We start from the raw sequence: 22850 nt of genomic DNA, 5'->3' as shown, positions 1-22850 counted from the left end.
AATATGGAATGTTTCTGAAAATTATAGTACCATGAACTTACATTAATAACAAACAATAATTTTTTAATTAAGTGCATACTATGTTATATAGTTACTGTTTTTTAACCCACTGAGGAATCAATAAATCTAATTTCTAATCCTGAGTGACAACTTTATATCACCTGCTAATGTGTACTTCAATGCAGTACTTACTGCAAATCTACAAAATCCTTTTTTTTTTTTTTTTTAATGGAAAATTTTAAATGGACTATGCTATAGAAAAGCTTGGTTTACCTTGGTTTAGCTAGAAACTGAATTGGCAGCACAATTGCTGAAGCATCTCACACAACCAACATTAACCAATTATTATTCTTGTCAAACTGTTAGCAATAACCTGGACAACCTGATTCCTTGTCACAAAAACAATACAGGAGTGTGGATTGCTCTGTACAGAGTGATGGGATGCAAACTACTTAGTGATCACTTTGGCACTTAAAAGAACTATATAATGGTGCAAAAAAACCCTTAACAATTTATGAAATACCTTTCAAAAAAATTTTTTTTTAAGAATGCTAAATTGTATCATTAACAAAGAAAGGAGAATTAAGTTCTACCACACTCTGGTTTCTCAGGTCATGGCTTGACTCACAGCTGACACATAGCTTTGGATAAGCACACAAGGAAATGCTCAGCTATTGTTTAGTTCCTCTTAATAATAAAATTCTTATGTAGCAGACATTGCAATACCAGCAATATTAAAATTGCATTAACACTATTACAAGATGTGTCTCTCAACACCAGAATCACAGTAATAGAATTGCAGCACTGATCAGTTATGTTAACCCTTTTACTTTTTTATAACCTATCAAAAACACCTTCCATGGTACTATCCAGGACACTTTGCCCTTCCCTCCCCATCCTCAGCCTTCTGCCTCTCTTTTGTTGTTTTTGTTATTATTATTATTTGCTATTATTCCAGAATCCTCATGGGTTCCTCAGGTTTTTCTTTTTTGCTTCCTTTGTTTTCATGCTCCATGCTGCTTTTTTCTTGTGTGCTTCTGTTTGGAGGACAAAGCTCTTGCAATGCCCTTTCAACAACTTCTTGTTTTACTGGACCGCTTGAAGAGTTTTTTGGCAAAGTCATCTGTAACGCACACCATAAAGCGGTACGAGCCTTGCGTGTGGAAGCAGCTAATTCTCTAATGGCAGCTGCCAGAGCCAGAACATCTACAACAGAAGAACACGTTACAGGTTAAACCAGTATACAAGCCTAGTAATATTAATATATTAAAACATTCCGTAAATTTGTTCAACCCATCACTGGTATGCAAAGTGTGCTCAAGAAACAGCTAACATTGTACCCTGGTACTGCACTGGTTGGATTCCATCAGTTAGCATTCTTCTCTTGCAAATGATAGCTATAACATCTCACTCTAATAGCAACCATAACTGTGTCCAAAATTCAGTGGCATAACCATCAGGCCTGTGAAACAACCATTAAGCCCATTTAATTAATGTTATCAGAGGGGACTATCTACAATGATACTCAATAAGTATGATTAGTAAAACTACCTACTCAATTCCACCCAGATGAGCTTGGTGCAATCCTTTTTTCCTCCTTTGCCTTCCTTTCAGTGCCACCAATACCCACCCAGCCTCACAGTGAGAAAAGGCTCACTGCCGATCCTTGGATATATGATCACCAACAGCAGAACTCAAAGAAACACATATTTCACAGCAAAAAACGGACTAAAGGCTTTTCTAGATGTGGTTTAGATTGAGCTTAGAACCCAACAGCAGCACAGCTCCTCTTCAGAAACATTAACACTGCAGATGTTACCATTAACCACAGAAGACTAATTACAGTTTTTCTAACTATAAGTATGGTACAGGATGGTTCGAATATTGCTTCCAAATACCTTTATGATAAAGCATTATCTAAAACATGGTTTGTAGTTTGTTTGTTTTTTTTTTCTTGTAAGATGATGACTACCTGCTTCCTGGCTTATGCTTGGGGCTAATGTCACATTACACAATTTTAGGAGTAATTTTAGAAGTTGGTTTGCATATAGGACTATTACTTTTAAGGATGTGACATCATGCTTGACACCTAACTTGTGAAATCAAAACATTTTGACTCTCTTTACAATTTATCTTTCCCTTCTTACAAGGAAGAACTATCCCACACACACTGCTGGAAGGCAAAGGTACCACACTGTCAGCTTCACTGCAGCAACAGGAAATAATACAATATATGACAGTGCTGAGTAAGGATCCAAAGGAGGATGGGGGTGAGGCAGGGGAAGTGTATTCCTCTTTGGAAATCATTTTCCAAGACACAGGTATTTTCTGAAGAAAAATAATATTATCTTTACTGCCAAACCCCAAACTCCTGTATCTATCAGTTGTACGATCATTATACTGAACAGCAAGTTATCACTTACACTATGCTGTCAGAAGGGAATCAATTTGCCTTTGTTTTGCATTACTTCTACAGAAGTACATACTGCTGCTACAAATTATTTTGGCTTTACTTCAACAAAAGTTGGGAATTGTGAAATGTAAGTTCTGGCGTTTTTGTGATTTAGATAAGGTAGACAGACACAATTGATTAGCACAGCACCAACACTTTTTTTTACTTTATAAGCTGAAGAGAAAAAGAAAGACTAGCAATACCACTGAAGAAAGAAACTCAACTTGTTTAAAAACAAGTATGTTTTCACTTTTAGGACAACTACTTAAGGTTATATAATATCACTGAACAGTTTTTACAGTTCTCTTTTAGTCAAGAGGAAAATGTTTCAAAATGTTTAAACTAGTAACAGAAAAACAGAAAAGAAAAAAGATCTCTTAAAGCAATTTAAAGTCTTTTAAAAAGTGACAGGTTTACAAACTTTTTTTGCTGAAGTTACAATAATTGCTGCATATTTCAAATTTGCATATTTCAAATGGCCTATTTTCACGATTAAATCTTTGCAAAAGCTTTTAAAACTACAGAAATGGAAAACAGTTACCTTTCTCATTATTATAACGTGGTGCTCCTTGTCTCTGTGGATTAGCAGCATTAATAATCTCATCCTTACGCCTTGCCTGTGTTACGTGAATGGCTTCCATATGGCGTTCCAATGTAGTGGATATGTTACCGTGTACAGGGGTACCACGAAGCCTTTCCATTTTTCCTATTAATGTGAGCACCTGCCAGATACATTGAAAACACCAAAATTGTTAAGTATTTATAAGTCTCCATTAAACAAACAAACATAAAACCAAAAAGAAATGCAGGAATTGTAACTGACGAAGGCTTACCCTGGCTTGTTCTCGTAACTGGTCGACAATCAAACGATCAACTCGTGATGGGTTAGCAGGAAGTCGGGACACAGGAGTGTTATTTGAGCTAGATATGCGCTTTCCTGGAAAGTTTCTTGCAAGGTCAGCCTCAGTCTGGAGGGGAAATAAATAGTCATTTTAAATGTTTGAAACCAGTACAATATTACAATCCATATTTTCAGAGTCGTTTAGAATTTTCAAATACATTAGAAGTGTGCTTCCTATCTTTCCTTCTGACTGCATTTACAGAAAAACGTTCCCAAATATCCGTCTGGATGTACAACTAGCGGCTGTAAGAATGAAAATACTTCTCTAATTCAGCTCAGAGTACAATGCTTAGTGCCAGCTTTTAGAACCAAAGCTGTACAACTTTATTTTAACCAATCTTGGACACAGACCTACACAAAGAAATTCTTGTACAGTACCCCAGGAATTTAAACTGTATGCCTCTCACTGCATCTCTCAAATGTCACATATTATGATTACTAACAGAAGAAACAGGTGATCACACCAGCATAAGTTGTATCTGAAGTGCATCACGATTAAGCCAGATTTAACATAAACTGGTATCAGCTCTGAAAAAGTCATCAACATAACTGCCAAACTGCCCATTGAGAAAGGAACTGGCCAAACCACTATACAACTCAGGCAGTGACTAAACATCACCACATCTATTTTTGGATAAGAACTTCTTACACTTGGAGTAAAAAAAGACAAAACTAGCAGCTGATTCTCTATCTCGCTCCTTCTGCAGCATACAATGGACTTGGGAGAAAAAGATTAGGTACCACATTGCAGTTTAAGGCAAGGTTAAGTCCCCATTCATGCTATGCACATTCATACTGAAAAGATCTGCTGAAGTCCTTTTCTTTTTGTTTTACTGACATATCCATATTATTTAGTCTCTGCCCTCATCTAACGTGAATTACAAGAACTGACTGACTCCACTTGCATTCATCTCAGAAGCCTGAAAGACATTCAGAAAAAAATGGATGGAGAAAGGGTCATGAATTCATATACCACCACCAGGTACATAAGAATTACAGCTAATAAGCAATTCACAATAAAGCAATTCACAATTAACCTATATGCACACTTAATATTGCAGGCAATTCCTAACAGACAATTTGTAGAAATTCTTTAAATTCAAGATCCCTGGAAAAGTGAGATTTATAAAAGGAAACGGGTAAGCTCGCTGTCACTGTGAACTCCAAAGCAGCTGCTATGAACAGGTTTCTGAGAGCTGAAAGGGCTGACTGATTAGACAAGCTAGATAGAATTAAATGCAAGTCCCGCTGGGGTGAGGGGCTCTGTCTACACTCCTGAGAAATTAATGTAGGGCGAGAATATCAAAAGGGTGAGAATGTCAAAAGAAAGTCCCTCCCTACATACTTATGTACAGGTGAGCTATAGCATTCTCCCAAACTGTACCTACAAACAGGGATTAACGCAGTCCAGGCACATTCCTGTCAGTCGGATGCAGTCATCCCCTTTTGAGGAATAATTATTTTGGTTGTAGGAATGTGAGCCACGCTATGGCAGCTGGCTTGTGGGATTGAAAACAGTTTATACTCATAAATAAAGCTATCTGCAGGTGTAGTCTGTAACTACAAAAATCAATGACTGAGAAAGCCTGAGTAGATCACTAGGATAAAATTGGATCACTTAGAATGGACCAGATCAAGTTAGTCAATGAAATCCCTTTGATTATTAAGAACACAAAATGAGGATAAACAATCCTCCTTTAATGATGAAAACACAAACCCCCATATATTATGAAATTAAAACTATGATTCAGTCTTCCCAAATGACTTAACTGACCCAAATCTTGCATGAGCAAGTTTGGAACAGCCTTTTTTGCCACAACAGAAAGCAGAAGAGTTTCTGAAAACACAGTTGTCTCAGACACACTGGAACAAGAATCATTATCCCCCTCTCACTTGTAGAGAATTCCTGGTAGGAGACTGGATGGGCAGAACAGTCTTGTTTAAAGGCATCAGTGAGCAAACAAGACAGGCAGTTCTATTTACACCCCCAGAAGGTTGTTAGCAAGATCTCAACAGTTGATGCTGGAAAGAAAAAGGTGCTCTCCAGACATCCAGTTTGGTCAGGTATCAGTCTCTTTATCCAAGGACCAGGAAGCTTCTCTGACATGGAAGAAGTAGACAGGCACTCAGAGTATAATTAGGACTATGGATTATTGACAGTCTGGTTTCCAGGACCTGGCATGGAGTTCAGAAATTTGACTCCTCTTGGGAAAGCACATCCTGCTCCTTTTAAGTGCAGAGCTTTCATTCCCAAGTATAACACATTTCTCAGTAGTGTGATCCCTCCCTGATAACAGTTCTTAGCAAGAGAGTCTGAGGCAGGAAAGTGACTGTAACAAGAAGAGTATAAATTGAAACTTCCTTTGGGAGAAGTCACATCCACTTAAAACACTGTAGGTTTTCTCTACAGCCATGTACAGAGTGATCAGCATGATCTTCTTTCTTTTCACTAAACCAAGATTTAGTAAAACAAGAAACAAAAAGGGAAAGACACCTCTATATCACAAAAACAAAAACCAAAAAACATGACAAAAGTTCTCTCCTTAAATGACTGTGCAGGGAAAAGGAGAGCCTAGGTTTATAATACTTTAGTTAAAGATTTAGCTGGAGTGAAAAAGTACGGGATAAGAAAAGAGATCCATCTAACCAAACTGTGCAATAAGAGCATTTAGAGCATTAAGGTGCATAAAACGCCAGTACTTTAAGAACGACCTGTGGTTCTTAAACCTGCTCTATCATCATTTATGGCTGGTGGCTCTAGAGTCATAACAAAGGCCTACTGAATTAATAACAACTACCTAATGAACTTTTATTGACCATATAAATGAAAAACATCCAAGCAAACAATAATTCAGTGCTTTGGCCAGTGACACTTATCACATTTGTTGTAGCAAATATTGTAGGTTAATAGAGAGAAATGTGTTAGCAGCCCTGTGTAAGGGGAAGGAGCCTTAGGAACTGAAGCTCAAAGCCACACAATTTAAAACCAGTCATGCCAAACAATGCAAGCATTATATTCAAAGCAGATGTTGTAGATGGTGTTCTAGGTATTTAAAACAAACAACGTGACAACAGAATTCTCTTCTCAAAAGTAGTGACAGCCCAGAGTATCTACTCTCTATAAATTGTTTCATGCTATAACCAGCTTTGATAGGAAGTTATTGTCAGTTGTGTTACCTTCTTTCTCTCTTTCTCCAAAGCTCTCCACTGCTCATAACACTCCTCCAGTTGGATATGAAGCTCATTAGCAGGTCCACTGCGATTTCTTGGAGGTCTGTATTTGTTAAATGGTGTTGGAAAGGCAAAGTATGGTGCAGCTATTTCCCCACAAAACAGGTCGTTGATGAAGGGATTCAAGTGGTTAAAGTCATCATAATGAAAAAGATCAACAAGTTCCGAGAATGGAAATGTTGACGGAGGAAAACTGAAATTATTTGCTGATGAAAAGAGATGGTGATTAAATGGAGGAAAGCTGGGATTTTGCTTAAAATCAGACATTAATGGGAAAGAAGGAAGAAAAGAAGGATTGATGAAATCTGACACACTACCACCATTTTGTTCGTGCTTTTTTCGGAACATATTGAACTGCTGACGGTTTGAGGTTGTATACCCAAAATGAGGAATCCAATTCCTTCTGCCTCTCCTATCATCTTTATTATTACTTTCTTGGGTCTGCTTTTTCGGAAATCTGTGGTATTTTTCAGGGTCTTCACTTACAGCATTCTGTTGCTTTAACCAGTCAGATGAAAAATTAATGGGGAATTTACGGTATTGCCCCTCCTTATTAGTCAACGAATCATGCTGTGATCGTCCAATGGGTTTCATTTGCTTCTGATTTTCTGAGATAAAATTAGAAACTCCCAAATTATTAGAAACACCGTTTGATATTTGTAACCGTCCACCTTTCCTTGAAGGGAGGACAGGTAGGATCGGTGAGTAGTAAGAGGACTGTGTTATAGACTGATGGGTGGGAGAGCCAGCGGACATGGTTGAAACCCCTGAAGATGACTGTGGACTTGTTACCACTTGCTTTCCATATGTGATATCCGATGCAGCTGTTGGACTTGCCATTTTCCCATCCAGCCACGTACGTCCATGGTACGACGAGTAACTCCCATTTTGCGTAACATTTTTTGCAGATAAATCATATTCAGCTACTTTATGAGAGCATTCTTTAGGACTAATATGGATCTTACATTCATTATTATTAAAAGCATCCCCCAAAGTAAAGCTATGATGACCATTTTGCACATGGGTTTCCTGTGGTTTTCTGTTTGCCCCTCCAGAAAAATTATTTTCTTTAGGGGGTTGATTGAAAAAATATAGCGCTGGATGAACAGATGACTGCAATTTATGAGCAGCTGTAAAGCTTTCATATCTTTTAGAAAACAAGTGGTTGTCCTGGGATACTCTATCCCAAGAGTCATCAACAGGCTGATTGGAAAGATCAGGGGAATACTTAGTTTGTTCTTGAGCATCATTTTTCAGAGCTTTGCCTCTTGTTCTTTCAGTTTTCCAATACTCTTTCTGAATGCTAGTGCCTTCTTTCATTCTGTTCTGAGAAGAAAAAGTGCTAAAATTGGAACCAATTTTTTCGTAGTCTCCATTTAACCTCATGTGGTCATAACTGCACAAATGCTGATTATAGTCTACATTTTGAAATGAAAACCCTTCTTGGTGAATTGTATTATTATTTTGTAAAGAGGAATTTTCAGGATAACTGGTCTTCAGAATATTATCAGGCTGAGTGCAAGGGCCAGATGGAGAAAGCCAAGACTCTATGAGATGAAGGTCTTCCAAACCTCTGTGTAACATCTCCACATCATGAGACTTTTGCAAGTGTTCCTGATAGTAGTTCTGTGTGCCTGTCAGGTTTGAAAAATCCTTACTTTCAACAGAGTGCTTAGATGAGAGCCCTGAGAATTCACCATTGCTTCCAAGATCAGGTGCCCACATCGGTGGAAACAATCTTGAAAGAGAATTCCTGTAACAAAGTTAAACAAACCTCCTGCAATGATTTAAAACATTTCTTACATTAAAACAGTTCATGTAACATGGTTATTCCCCCATTATATTCTTGGCTAACCATACACAGCCCCCCTCCAAAATATAGGAGTGGGGGAAATATTCCCACTGTAGTTGAGTAAATGCTATGTGAAATCTGACTACCAATGCTGTTCTCTAATGTTTATAATATGTATATTCAGAACTACAGAGTCTATTTGGATTTATTAAATATTTTCGATTTGACTGTATTCAGCCAACTCCCTAATGGTTAAAATGAGGTATTTGCCCCCCCCCACACACCGAAATACTGTAGGAAGACTTTTGAAAATTCACATTTCTAACAGTTTGTTGTTTTTTTTTTTACTGGCAATTGAAGTAAAGAAAAACACTTGTACATTTCAAGGGGATTCAAGGGACCTTTGTTACTCAACTCCATGAAATAATTCAAAATGTATATCCTGTCTGTGTGACAAAGGATGTAAAAACCAACACGCAACATATAAGAACTTTCAGAACAAACTTACCAATCTGTAACTGGTTCTGGCTTGCTTGGCTCCTCTAAAATGCTTGACACTAGCCCAAACATATCAGGGCCATTGCCAGAATAAGAAAGATTTATTGGTGCCCTGAGAAAACAAAAAAGCCTACATAAATAAAAGTCTTTTTCTCCTAAACAGAACAGGCAAAAGTAAAAGTAAAGCATTAAACCTTTAATTTATTTTAGCAGGTTCTGCTAAGTCTTCTGAATTTAATATATACTCAGCACCCATATATAGAAATCTCTTCCTGCATTCATGAATTCTGTGGCCTAAATGAAGTAGAATAATTTTCCTAACGTCTTCCTTCACCAGACTTCTCAAGCCGTTATGTGAAGAGACAGGAGCAGCAAAAGATTTTCCTCTCTTTTCAATAAACATAACTATTTTATAGACATTTCTTCAAATTCCTTTAGAGGATAAGTATGATCCATCTTCTCAAAATCTAGAGGATTCTAATTTATCTACTTCCATTATTCAAGAACTATTATTTTCATCTCAAAAAAATTAAGTTATACTTAAGTTGAACCAGTTTTTAATCCCCTTTTAGAAAGAAGTTGGTCAAAACTTTATTAAATATTACTGATAAATACCAAAGGTGTTCAACCATCACTACTCTTACGCAAGCCCATCTTTCATCTTTTTCTTCAGGTGCAAAATGAGATTTTTACAGAGCTGTCCGTAATGACACCTAACTCTTACTCAGAAGTTAATTAAAGCATAACACTGTTAAGATCTCCTTCCTTCTAACATGCATCATTTGCTTCAATAAATTTCATTCATCATCCTATTCCCATTCAGCTGATTCATTTCAGGGTCCCTGAAGATCTCTCAGTCTTCCCTGGTGTCAGCTTATCCAAACAGCTACATCGTCTGCTAATGCTGCCACATAATTACTCACACTGATTTTGCCAATTAACAAGGACTATAAAACGTGGGATAAACTATTAAGACTATCACCTTGTTAATCTCTTGCTACAGTGAAAATTAGCCACTTATGCCTTACTAGCTTTTAAGACTACACCACATTTTGACTTCTAACTACCTCCATTACTTATTTCATGACCATTCGGTTACCTCCATAAGGAATCTGGTCTACGTGCTTTTGTTTAGGATATACGCAAGTGCTAAGATTCTTGAAAATATTTTATGAATGTAGAACTGTAACTGATATTTGATAACCAAATCTATTCTGTGTCTTTGTCAGACAGCAAACTTTTTTCTTTCTCTTTTTTTTCTTTTTAAAGGAGGCCTATTTACTTCCAATTTCTGCAATGAACTGGAGATCATAGATGAAAGCTTGCATCTAGATGATGATTTTCAGCAAGGGAGAGATCAATTTGCAATGTGGCATGGAAGTTAAAAATAAAATTACTGGCCATTTTAGAACTGCAGACAGGGCAGCAGGAAGCTGGGTAGACTACAAAAGGAAAAAAAAAAATTCTGGGAAAGAACAAGTGCAGACCAGCAGTGAGTCTAAAATCGCCTAAACAAATTTTAGAGACTAGATGGAAGTGTGATGAAGCATTCAGCTGTTCCTTCTGGTACATACACTGGAAATACTACAATGCAACTCAAGGCAAGAGAAGCTGAATCCTTGACAAATTCTGTTTCTTAATGCAGTCTCAAGCCAGTACTGTTCACTACCAGCAACCTGAAAATTCTTGGTAACGCAACGTGTCAGGAAGCATCTTGTATCATAAAATCCTGATCCACCCTGAAAGGAAGATACTTCCCATGAAAAACACTGACACACATGGAAAAGAAGTCAACTATGTTCTTGTCTTCTGGTCTCCCAATAAAGTATCCTCCATGAACAACAGGACAACAAAAGTTAAAAACAAAAATCCCGGTGTAACATGCATTCAGTTTTCTCAAGTCCAAGGTAGGCAGTTATTATCCTTTCTGGTTTGGTACCAGAAAACACTTGCTGTAAAGTCTCTTGATTCTATAGCATCAAGGAATCAAATCTTTACCTCCTAGTGCCATAAGACAACCTACTGCTTACCAAGGCAGAGCAACATAAAAAGAATCCATGAAAATAACCAGCACACGGGAAAGGCAAAACCATACCAAATTGCTTGCAATTCTATGAAATAAAATACGAATGTTCAGCCTGACACCAAGTTTGTGGCAGTGAGCAAGCCCGCCCCTGCAGACAGAGAAAGAACAAAAAGTAGAACAGAAGAACCAAGACCTACAGCTCCTTGGCAAAACTTCCAAGGTACTGGTGAGAGGAAGAGGGTTGCAGATGAAAGAGCAACAGGTAAATAGAAATGGTACCTTTGCCACACCTGTGTGCTGTTCCGGCTGTTGCGATTAACTCTAGAACTAAAGCTGGGGACATGTCCGTAGCCTTTGAGGACAGAAATTGGACGGAACTATTGCCTTCCTTTGGGGAGATACTGCATTTGAGAATATGCTTGAATTCTTTAAAGGTGCCAATAATTTCATCCAATCTAGTGCTGAACAAGGACGGATTTTCAAATGGACATTTCTCAAGAGAAGTCCGTGGCACCAGAATATTGGTCTGTCGAAAGGCCTATATGTAGGTTTGAGGTACTAGGGCTCCTAGAATTTATCGTGGAATAATTTCGATGGTCAAACATTTGAGAATTAAAAGGACAGAAGTGTGAGCAAAGTTACACTGCAAAGAAATCTCCAGTGACGGATCAGTTGCTCTCATAAAGCAGCTTAGAGGAACTAAAATGATACAGACGTACTGTACCTAATACAGTTAGGCACCAAGTACCCTAACATATTACAAGAAAAAAAAAAACACTGAAGTTTTTTTAACCTCAAGGAATACTGCATATCTGCCACCTCAGAATGGGTGTAGACATGGATTATCATTAATCAGCAAGCACCATTTAGTTGTTTAATTCCTTGAATAATTTTTTTTAAGAAAACTACCTTGCATTTGCTACCTTGCAATAATCTAAAGGCTGTTTTAAGAAGAGATTGTATATTTTAATTAGTGGATTGCCACTCAGAGCTTAAACTTAGCACTACAGCTAATACTAAAGCTATATGATCTTTTATTTAAAAACAAACAAACAAAACCCAGCAAACATCTTTGTGACACTACCAAACGGTATTTATCATCTTTGCAATGCATGTATCTTCCTTAACTGTTACCTTTCAACTTCTTTTGAACCAGTGGACTCCCCTTTCTCCCCACCTCAAACTTCCTCTTTCTTATTAGGCAAGTGATAAAAAAAATGCAGTGAGATTAGTATTAGAAATGCTAACAGTGTCATCAATAGCATCAAAAGCTGCTGTGCCAGTCCGTACCAACCAACCACCCCCAAAAGGCAATATTATGTTGCCAGCACTTGGTGTTAAGATGGAAAGAAGAGAGTGGTAAGCCTAATATGAAATCACTGTTTACACATTTCTAAGGCTGGAATAGTTTTAACATTAAAATTTCAATTGCTGTACACAAGCCATAAAATGACCAATGTGAAGGAGAGAACCAATTATTTCAGCAGGTACCCCCTAGCTTCTTTAATCATTCCCTGTTTCTTGCAATCCTCATATCATTCACAATTTTATAGAAATCATTTCTCTGCAGAGCTTTCTCTTATCAAAAAATGAAGAGGAGTTTTATTTACTCTCCACTGACAGGGAAGCTTTCAAACCCCCATCCAGCCTTGCTGCCCTTCTCTGTACCTTTAATAATTTTACTGCATTATTAGGACTGGATGATCAGAAGTGCCTGCAATAGTCAAGACTTGGGCAGAGTGGATTTCTCCAGGGGAAAAAAAAAATGTTTTGTGATTCAAGTAACAAAGACCCTTTTGCATTCATTCAGCATCCAAAACTACAAAAAAATTTTTTTTTTAAGATAAAATCGAACTTGAGTGCCTTATATTAAGGGCACAATAAGACAGTAGGCTGGTGTTTTTTCAAGAGTAGCTGTATGAGTAGTTATGCTTTCAGCGGCAGACGTACCTGTGTGCAACACTCTGCATTGTTCATGTTCCAGGAAATGCTCTACATTATCGAGCAGGATCATTATGAGCTACGGTACTGAGGGATGGGAGGCACAGAAGGAGAGCGGTTTTTTTTCCTTAAGGAGTTTTCAATTACATACGGCAGTTTCCCATTTCATTCCCTAAATGTAGTATTCTTTCCAAATTTTTAAATGTTTTTACATGTAAACACACACATCTATACACACACAGACCCCCTACCTTTTTTCACAACCTCTATAATAACTATTATACAGCAAAGAAAATTTACTGAGTTTCTAGTTATCCTGTAAACTCTTCCTAAAAAGATCCAGAATCCCATTTGCTCTGCTCCATAACAATCTCAGTGTTCCAGAACACCACCATAAGATTATATCAAGAGTGCTCATACCGTTTCTTTGTGCAGTCTTGAAAAGAAGTTTTTGAGTTAATATCCTCTCCACATGCTGACCAGTCACTATACAGATGGGAAGATTCTAGCGGAGGTGGTGTACTAGTAATTGCTCCTAATAACGGGGAAAATAATTGAGTGTCCATTTTTTGCTTCTTGCTATTTACCTATGTTGAAAAAAGAAGGACACATTTTTAACATTAGATGTTTATGTAAACAAGCAGTAAAGGCAACAAAGCAAACCCTTCCTTTTATATCTTAAGCTAAATAATTCTTCAGGAAAATGAAACATAGCTATGCCAAAAGAATACAGTTTGAAACTTGTTCCCTCCCCCGCCTTCACATAGTCCAAATCTGACAAATTTATGCATCTTCTAAAAATAAATAAGTAAATAATAAAAATTACTTACTATGCAATAATAGGAATTCTCTATAGATTTCACATTGTAGGTGTTTGCGTATCACGTTCACAAGCTCAGAATCTTCTAGCCTATGTGACTGGAAATGCACATGTCACAGGCATACGCATCCCTTCTGAGAAAACAAAGGGAAGAGCAATTATCCCTGCTATATCCCTGAAAACACAAAATATTCCAATAAAGAGCCCACGGTAAGCAGGCAGGGACATTTGTAAACTTCACAGAGCAAAATGTGGGTAAGAAAACTAATCTGTCTTTAAGTACTGGTCCAGAAAAGACTATTATAGATAAATTATTTATTCAAAGAATAAATAATAGGAGATCTAAGTAACACTGGGAACTGTACCTCATGAGGTATCTCAACGAGGAATTGTCACGACCGAACCTGTGATTGACAAAGGTTTAAATAGACTATCAGAAACCTACTCTTGAGTTGGAAGGGACCTCTGGGGTCATCTAGCCTAATTCCCTGCTCAGAGCAGACCCAGTTAGATCAGGGTACTCAGAAACTTGCCCAGCTGAGTCTTGAGATCCCACCACATCCTCTCTGGGCAAATTTTGCTAATATCTAACTGCTGTCCTGGTTTAAAAAAGAAAAAAAAGTACTGAAGATAGTCTGGACCACTTTCTCTATAACCTCCCACAAGGCAGCTGCACGCACCCATAAGATCTTCTCTTTCTCTTCTCCAGGTTGATCAGACCCAGTGCTCTCAGCCTCTCCTCAAACATACCATTCTCCAGTCCACAAGCATTTTGGAAGCCTCTGTAGGACTCACTCCAGTACCCTTCTTGCACTGGGGAGCCCCCAACTGGACACAGTATCCAGCTGTGGTCTTAAAAGGGCAGAACAGAGGGAATCATAACAGTGCTCACCCCTCTGGCTACGCTCTTGCTAAGACAGCCCAGTATAGCGGTGACCTTCTCTGCTGCAAGGCCACACTGCTGATTAACATCCAACTTGACCACCAGGAGTCTTGATCCTTGTTGATTAACTTTTGCAAGTTTTGACTCTAGGAGTAAAACCTGAAGCTTCCTTGGAAAAAACACCCCAAACTTTTATGGTAAAGAACTGAACTAGCTGCCCTTTAATTCTCATAAGTAAAGGCATCCAGTCAAGATGGAGTACTTGTGGTTCTGAAAATAACATTTCGGAGACTCAAAAAACCCACAAACAAACAAAGCCCCAAAACCCAAGAAACACCCAAAACCCCCCAAACAAACAAAAAAAAACCCAACAACCCCCCTCCCCCCAAACAACAACAACAAAATCCAACCCCCCCAAAACCACAGATGTATCAGATGCAAGAGGCTGTGGTATTGGCTGCAGACTGGAACCGACTGTAGCATCCATCCCTGTGCTTTCCATCTTCCTGAGAAGGCCGGTAACTAACAAAATTGTCCTAAGGAGAACATTTAGCAGCATCTGTTCCAACCCAATTCTAGAAGCATTTCTTAGTGAACTGAGGTTCTTATAAGCACAAAGAAAAACACCACTAAGTCAGTTTCAAAGAATCTGTTGAGGGGATTTCCTATTTCAAGACATATTTCATTGAAGATGCTGCCTTTCAGTTTCTTTGAGTAATACAACCCATCTTCCTGAAACAATTTCTGAATTTTTGTGTTCCTGGCAAAAAAAAAAAAAAATGGCCAGTAGGCCAACTCAAAAAATAAACTTCTTTTTGGGGGAAAAAAACAAACAAAAAACCCAAAGGAATCACTTCCTTACAAATACTAATATATTTCATCTTCAGCCCCCAAAGAGCACATTAAGTTGCCACCATACTGCCTACTAATCTATGGACAGCAATGTCTGGGAGAATGGAAAGAAACTGAAGATTAAATGACTGGACATTCCAATATGTTTACACATAACTAAGATCACTTCTGAAGCCATGAGACAACGTGGAGGTTGTTTGACAATGCCCAGCTTCTCTTGGATGTGTTAGTCATAAAGGTTTGCAACAAAAGTAACAGGTCAAAAAACTGTGATGTTGTGCATGTCACTCTTCTAGCAAACGCCTCCAGCTAAGCAGGTTTGTCTGTCTTTCCAAGTGTCTCATTACAGACAGAGACACAGAGGGCGCAATGCTAGGAAGATAATGAAGAGGAATTTGCAGAGCTGCTGCTGGCAGATGTCCTCTGTGTACAACCTGGCAGCAGGAAGAGTTCTGAATATGCTGCAGAAAAAAGTGTAGTTAGCTTATTCTAGGATCCTAACATGCTGAACTCTGGATACCTGGCTGCTGAGGATGGAGACGAAGAATTTTTTTAGGACTACGAGGATAAAATTAACTTCTGTCACATCGTTCATTGCAAATACAGCTGGAATAGGTACAAAATGCCAGCTAAAAAAAAAAAGCTCTTTCATCAGGATGGTCAAACTAGCCTTGGATCCAGCAAATGAAACCATCTGCTAAATCCTTATTGAATAACTGCAGAAAGATCTCAACCGCATATTTATTAAATTCCTGAAAAAGCTAAAACACACAACATGAAAGCAACAAATGGTGCTACAGTGATGACTAGGTCTTTATACTTAAAAACATTTAAACCGATCTACTAAACTCCCATTTTATTGCTTCTGAGATAAAAATTGCATTGTCACTAGGAACCATATTGCCAACTCTGAGACTGGTGCTTAACTCTGAAGCCCTGAACAAGCCAATAGAAAACAAAGGGTTTAAGGGAAATTTACACTTTCTGAATACTGTTTTATGCATTCAGTTTGTCTAGAGCCACTTTAAAAGTTTTTTATAGCTGGAGCTTTTTAAAAGTTATTTATATCTAAATAAACTAAAAGAACAGAACTTCAATATTCATCATTTTACTATCTCAAGCCCTATCCTTCTAAGAGAGAAAATGCTAAGTTAATTTAATTTTTCTCTCTCCCCTCTTTTCTCAAAAGTAGAACCATAAAACCTTGCTTACTACAAATCCTTGGCCGGAATTTGGTTTAGTGAAAGCTGTCACAGACTCAGAAGATCTCCCTTCCTGGGTCTTGTCTGAAAAGGTACTAAAGAAATATTACCTGGCCAAGTGTGCTCCTACCACAAGCAGGACAGAACAACCCTTTAGTGAATTTTTTGAATACAAAAAAGCTTACACTGAGGACTTATCACTTGCTATAAACTTGTCTTACACATCCAAACAAATCCCTAATAAATAACAGAATTAGAGGTACTATAACCCTGTAGAGGCTAGACACATATTCTGTAACATTCCATACAAACATGCTGTCAATATCTCTATCATTAGAGACAAGAACAACTTCCTGGCCCAGAGACTAAATGGCACAACAGTGCTCCTGTGATACAGGTAAACTCTTACCCTGCAGAAGAGGATGAGGGTGGTATCCAAATTATCTGCTACAAGTGACTCCAGAACCACACACAGGTATCATTTAGGAAAGCAGTAGCAGACCAAGGCCAAAATTTTAGCAACAATTTAGCAGTATTAACAAGCAAATGTCAATGCTAGGAAGCAACACAGAGATAAATTATGCTCTTTGGCTAGAGTATAAAATACTTTTGCATAGATTAAAAATAGGATCTGTAACCAATGGATTTATCTTTTATTTTCAGAGCCATTAATCACTGCTAATGTGAGTTGTGCAGGACAATGTGACTAAAGATCAGCAGAAGAGGTACTTCATGTACCCTAGATACAGCCTCGTCACTCAGCACTTCCAAAACGCTGGAGTCTGTCATTCTACCCAGTTAAACAGAATTTCAAAATAACTGAGAAACTCTCATCTGTGCTTTACATATGAACTACAAACAAGTTACAGTAAAAAAGAAAAAGGGATAAAAGTGTGTTGTCTCCTACAGCTTGCTTTAGTTTCAAAATTCTTCACTGAATTTCAGACAGAATCATAACCTCCATAACTGGCTTTGCAAAGAAAGGACTGCCTGCAGAGGCACAGACATGTTTTGCTCAGAGTTCCAACCTTAAAAATCAATGAATGAAATGCTGTCTCAAAAAAGGAAAAAAAAAAAAAATCAAATGACAACTCCTACAGTCTTCAGTAGGGCTTTTACTTCATTCTTTCCACCCTGCAAATCATGGGAAAGCCACTGCTCTCACTAAATTACCTCTCAAAAACAACAACAAAAAACTTACCACACCTAAAACCTAGATACATTATCTCAATGCATTTTTTTTCTTTCAAAGCATAAAAACACACAGCTGCTGTTCTTTCCTGTAAAATGGAAATGTGCATGTACTAAACTCTCTCCCTGCACACAAAACTGAACACAATTTTTTTCCAAGACATCTAATACTATTAAGTCACATCTTATCTTCAAAAGCAGGCAGAGGGCTTTTAACTTCTGCAAGCAGCTCATCACAACTGAAGAGTAAGCAAACTGAAGAATTTACCAAAACCATTCACCATTTCCAAAAGCCTTATGCAGTTCTTTGTATTTAGAAGCTCTTCCAAAGTTTCTTTCATTTGAAGAGAAATAAACGAGTAGAACTTCAGCAGTACAATGTTAACATTGCAACTATAAAAATATATTAAACTAAATAGTATCAAAGCTATTGGGCATCAATATTGTTATGGTATCTGTGACACGAGTCCTGTACTCCACTGAACACCAACTCGCTTTTTGCTACCTGGCTCCTCTGTGTTTCTGCTTCGCCGAGGCTGTGCGCCAAGGATTTGCTGTTACTACGTAGATGGTTTCTCTGGTCCAGCAGCGAGGACAAAGACCTGGAGGAAGGCTGTTACTCCCTCACTCCTCTTCCTGCTATCCTCCCATTCCCCCATCAAGTACCAAGCTAGCACAGCTGCCAGGCATGTAGAGGCAGATGAAATCTACAGATCTTAGTAAAGGACTTGATAAACAGTAAATTGTATTGGGAGCAGAGAATCCTGCATGGGAGAGATCTTGGAACAGCTGAGGTTAGAAGGGACCTTTGGAGTCAAGGCCCCTACTCGGAGCAGGTTGCTCAGGACCTTGTGCGGTCAGGTCCTGAGCACTGCCAAGGATAAACAGGACAGAAGACACACAGAAATGCCAGTGTGCTCCCACTGCACCTCTGGACACAGACAGAGACAAATTTTCCACAGAGAGGGGTTTCTGCCTCACCACCGCTGCTTGAGCTAGGAGACAAGAGATCTATGATCTTCTGAAAATCCTCTGGCCAAAGATTTAACAGCATGGTGAATACAGCAGAAGACTCGAATATTATTTGTCGTTACTGGAAATGTTTTATTTCTTGTGTTGTCCAGCTAAGTACTGGAAACAGTTCAAGACTGTAACCATCTATTCTGAGATGGTAATAGCTGCTAAGAGCAGGGAAGGCCCCTCAAGCAGACTGGAAGTAGTTTTAGGGAGTTTCATAGGGATCACTACATTATGCCAATTGTATGAAACATTTGCAGTGACATTATGTATATCTGGGGTACCTTGCTGAACTATAGCATTAGAGGACACAGACTAAAAAAATTCAACAGGGCATAACTCTCCTGTTCAGAGGCAATAACAGTTTACGGCTTATATCAGACTAACAGTTCTCTGAAAAGATATATTATAAGCTAAAAGATAATGTGATCAGAGCTAAATATTTGCTTCATCATATAATTACAAGAAATTACATTTATTGACATGAAGTCCCATCTGACAGAAAGTTCTTGATTTTCCAAAAAGCATTTGAGCTAAATTAGGAAAAAGCCTTTTTACAGTCACTTATCCTAAAACTGCACAAACTCACTGCTACAGACCACTGCTCACAGATGCTTTTTATAAACATATAACGACAGTAAATGACAGCACTGCACCATATTATTACCTATATACTGAGTGTATTCTTCTCTGATTTCTTGGCAGGATAGATATTTCCTGTTTACTTCTTGGGTTTTTTGGCAAGATAAAGGAAGCCTAAGAAAAAGCATTGTTTTGGTTTTTTGACTTAAGACTTCTAGTAACTCCTACCTACAGCTACCTTAATCTATAGCACACTGAAACTGGTTAACCCATTCAGGATGCACTGCTAGTAATTCTCTGAAACTTGTGGGTTAAAAAAAAAAAGTTACAATTCTATAAATTGCCTTCTTGGGTTACCTCAAAAACTAAGCAGCAGAAGTAAACAGGTGACAGGGACATGTCAAAAACTAAAACCAGGGGAGAAAATAGGTCAGTTATTCAGATTATCTCTTAATATCAGGGACAAAACCATAAAAATGGCAGATTACGAGAGACATCCTTCTAAATCCCAATTTCATATCATCTAAAAGACTTGTTGCAACAGCAAAGGGAAATGCAGTCAAAGAATTAAGAAACTTTTTTTCTGAGAAAAAGGAATCAAGTTTGTCAGACCTCTCTTAGACACTTGGGTCAAAAGCATATAAAAAAGGCATCACTTAAGGCAGGGGGAGTGGAGAAGAAGTATGTTTATGAGATTCTTGTTCAATATGGGTTCTATAGTCCACTTACCATTAAGAACACTCATGGGCTACTAGGCCATTTCTTTTGTTTGTTTTGAACACTAGCATCTAAATACATTCATTTCCTATAACCAAAGATGGTTTTTGTCCATGGTAACTTCCAGCAGTTGTTCTTCAGAAGACTTTGGTAAGTCTCACAAATGCCCTTGACAAGAGGCACTCAAAGCCAGACTGAATGAGGAACTGCTGACTTCCATGAATAGAAGATTACTCTCCTGCACTGACACAGTGAAAGCTGCTCCATTTGTAATGCAGCATTCTCCTCAGGTGTTGAGGTTTTTTTGTTCTGTGGTTATTCAATACATTTAGTTAGAAAAACCAACATATCATACAAGTATTTATTTCTGTTTACCTAAGCAAATTCACTTTTTGGACTCACCTGTGACTTGTAATGACCAGGGGTGGCACTTTGTTTGACCATGTCCTTGTTACCAGTATACAAGTTCTCTTCTCTGAAGTATGCAGCATTGCCGTGCAAGCAGAAACTTAGATTCTTAAGGACAGACTTAGCCTATTTAAAAGCAATTAAAAAGAAAAAAAAAAGGCAATAATTACCAGGTCTGTCAAAGTTGTAATTATTATGCATGAAACTCATTTCTAGCTACCCCTCATTGCTCCTCCCACCATGTCTCCACATCACACCACCCACAGCTCCTCCAGTACCACCTACGTCTTACGCATTCGCAGAACAATGACAATGTTGCTTTATTGCTGTGAGATCCCACACCACAGAACAGCTCAGCAGATACTAGAGTTGCTGACCACAGGTCACAGAGACTCCCAGAACGGGTAAGCCAGCTGTGCCATGTTGCACCTAGGACCATGCAGGCAGAGGCATACTGCCTGGCAAGATTCCTCTCTTCAGTTTTATCCTGTCACATAGACAAGATACATCACCCAGGTCCACATCCATCATGCCAGTATGCAAACTCACTCCATGATCCTGCTCAACGGCACACATCTGCCACAGAACTGAACATCATCCCCACCACATGACAGGACAAACAATCCTCAAGTACCTGGGACTGCACCCACCTAAGGGTTCCACTCCATCTTCAGACTCATAGCTTCTGCCAATGGAAAAGGCAAGGTTGGCTCCTGCCATACATTGCTATCCAAAACCAGGTGTGATAAAAGCACGTTCGCAAGAGCGCTCGAAGTATAACATGCTGATTCTAAAATCCTTCCCTACGCTCTCTGCACATCCATTTAAACCCGTTAACCTCCTGTATTTCCCCTATTGAAAAGCAGATTGTCAAGTTGCTGCTGCCTACTGTTATGCTTGCACTTTGCACGTATGCCATTTCTCCAGCTTCAGCCATTTGCATTACATGACACAGCAAAACAATGTCCCAGATTAGCAAGTCAATGCCCTACACAAATGTAAGGCTTCATCTTCACTGACACAAAGCTTTAATTGGTGGAAGCAATGAATGGGGGAAGGGCTGCTTTTACAATTAAGATAAATCAAGATAAAGTGTGCAACAGTCATATTATGATAAATTGTTAAAACTTATCAAAGCACCTGCTCCTCTCCTAAAGCAGTAAGATGATGTCAGACTATACCCACATCCAACTGTGGCTGACCTACTCTGACCTGCTGAAGGGTAGAACTAAGGATTTACCTAATCTGATGTCCAATCTGCATTCTGCTACAATGATTTGTTCAAACCACAGTCAAGTCCACGCTCTTCTCTTTTCCAAGGGCCTACTGGAAACAGGCTAATAGCTGGATGAATTAGTTAACCCCTTCTTGATAGCTAGTTTTGTTAGGTTTCCTATAGCATTTCCATCACCATGCTGCACAAAAACATGCTCAGACCGACAGGAAAGTCTGCATTCAGGAATGGGTTGCAGAACGATTCAGTGAAACATCCATGTAGTTAAGTTGATGCTTCTGGGAAGCACTGAGCTTGCTGCTCTTGCGCCAGTTGGTCTTCACTGCACGTACAATACACCAGCCGTATTGCAAGGGAAAAGCCACAGTAATACAACCCTCGACACTACAGAAAGCTCTGTGGCCCAGGCAGATGGGAAGATTAGGCTCCTTGTATTTAAGCTAAGATAGTGGGCTCTGCAATGAAATGACTCAGGTGTGCACAACTGCTCCTAGATGCTAATTTTATTAGATTCCTTTCAGAAAGGATGACTAGTAATATCTTTATACCACCCATGACGATTTGTTCAGTCAGTATGTCTAAGCCACTAACCTTTACCAATCTTTTAACCATTTGTGATATATTAGCTGTTCTTCTGTCAAAGCAGACTTAAAGCAGACTTGATGAAACCCATTAACGATTTGGCTAATCACTACCTCTGTGACACAATGTAACTATTCACAACTTTAGAAGTGGGTTTCAGAAATCATTACTTGATACCTGAAAGCCCAAACAACAATCCATTTATATCTTGAAATTGGAACTACTTCAAATCATGGGAAACTTTCAAAGCATTGCAGGTGCTGCATTAGGCTTCACAACCTATGTAAGTGTCCTACCGAAGCTTAAAATTTACACAGTTGTTGAAAAAAGGTAAGAGTGCTACCTCTGTGCTCCAGCCAAAACACCCTCTTTCAGAAAAATGGATTTTCAATGGTAAACTTCTGTGGCTGTCACTTAGCTTTTAGGGGCTGATAAAAAACACATGCTTATTGCACTAAGCAATAGCAAATATGGTAAATAATGGTAAATATGGTAAATAATTCATTTATAGAAAGGCCTTT

At 38.5% G+C, this 22850-nt stretch overlaps 1 protein-coding gene across 1 annotated transcript; it reads right to left on the bottom strand.

Moving 5' to 3' along the window:
* Positions 1-342: 342 nt before the first annotated feature.
* Positions 343-20952, bottom strand: LOC142038533 (uncharacterized). Its single transcript, XM_075043995.1, has 8 exons — positions 20508-20952; positions 13672-13795; positions 13262-13428; positions 8885-8986; positions 6531-8337; positions 3286-3420; positions 2994-3174; positions 343-1206 (listed from the first exon to the last, which is right to left on the bottom strand). Exons 3-8 carry the CDS (start codon positions 13405-13407, stop codon positions 950-952), a joined length of 2628 nt encoding a protein of 875 aa, XP_074900096.1. The 5' UTR covers positions 13408-13428; positions 13672-13795; positions 20508-20952; the 3' UTR covers positions 343-949.
* Positions 20953-22850: the final 1898 nt, after the last annotated feature.

This window comes from Buteo buteo, chromosome 2 (genome assembly GCF_964188355.1).
Source record: "Buteo buteo chromosome 2, bButBut1.hap1.1, whole genome shotgun sequence".
NCBI classification, from domain to species: domain Eukaryota; kingdom Metazoa; phylum Chordata; class Aves; order Accipitriformes; family Accipitridae; genus Buteo; species Buteo buteo.
Note: the sequence above shows the minus strand (reverse complement) of the source record. Positions and strands in the feature narration are given on the sequence as shown.

Excerpts from the sequence above, each read along its gene's own strand:
- LOC142038533 (XM_075043995.1), bottom strand. The coding sequence starts at position 13,407 with ATGGACACTCAATTATTTTCCCCGTTATTAGGAGCAATTACTAGTACA. Across the intron at positions 8,338-8,884 it reads CCAGAACCAGTTACAGATTG|GAATTCTCTTTCAAGATTGT; the intron begins GTAAGTTTGTTC and ends ACTTTGTTACAG. Across the intron at positions 3,175-3,285 it reads AGTTACGAGAACAAGCCAGG|GTGCTCACATTAATAGGAAA; the intron begins GTAAGCCTTCGT and ends TGTATCTGGCAG.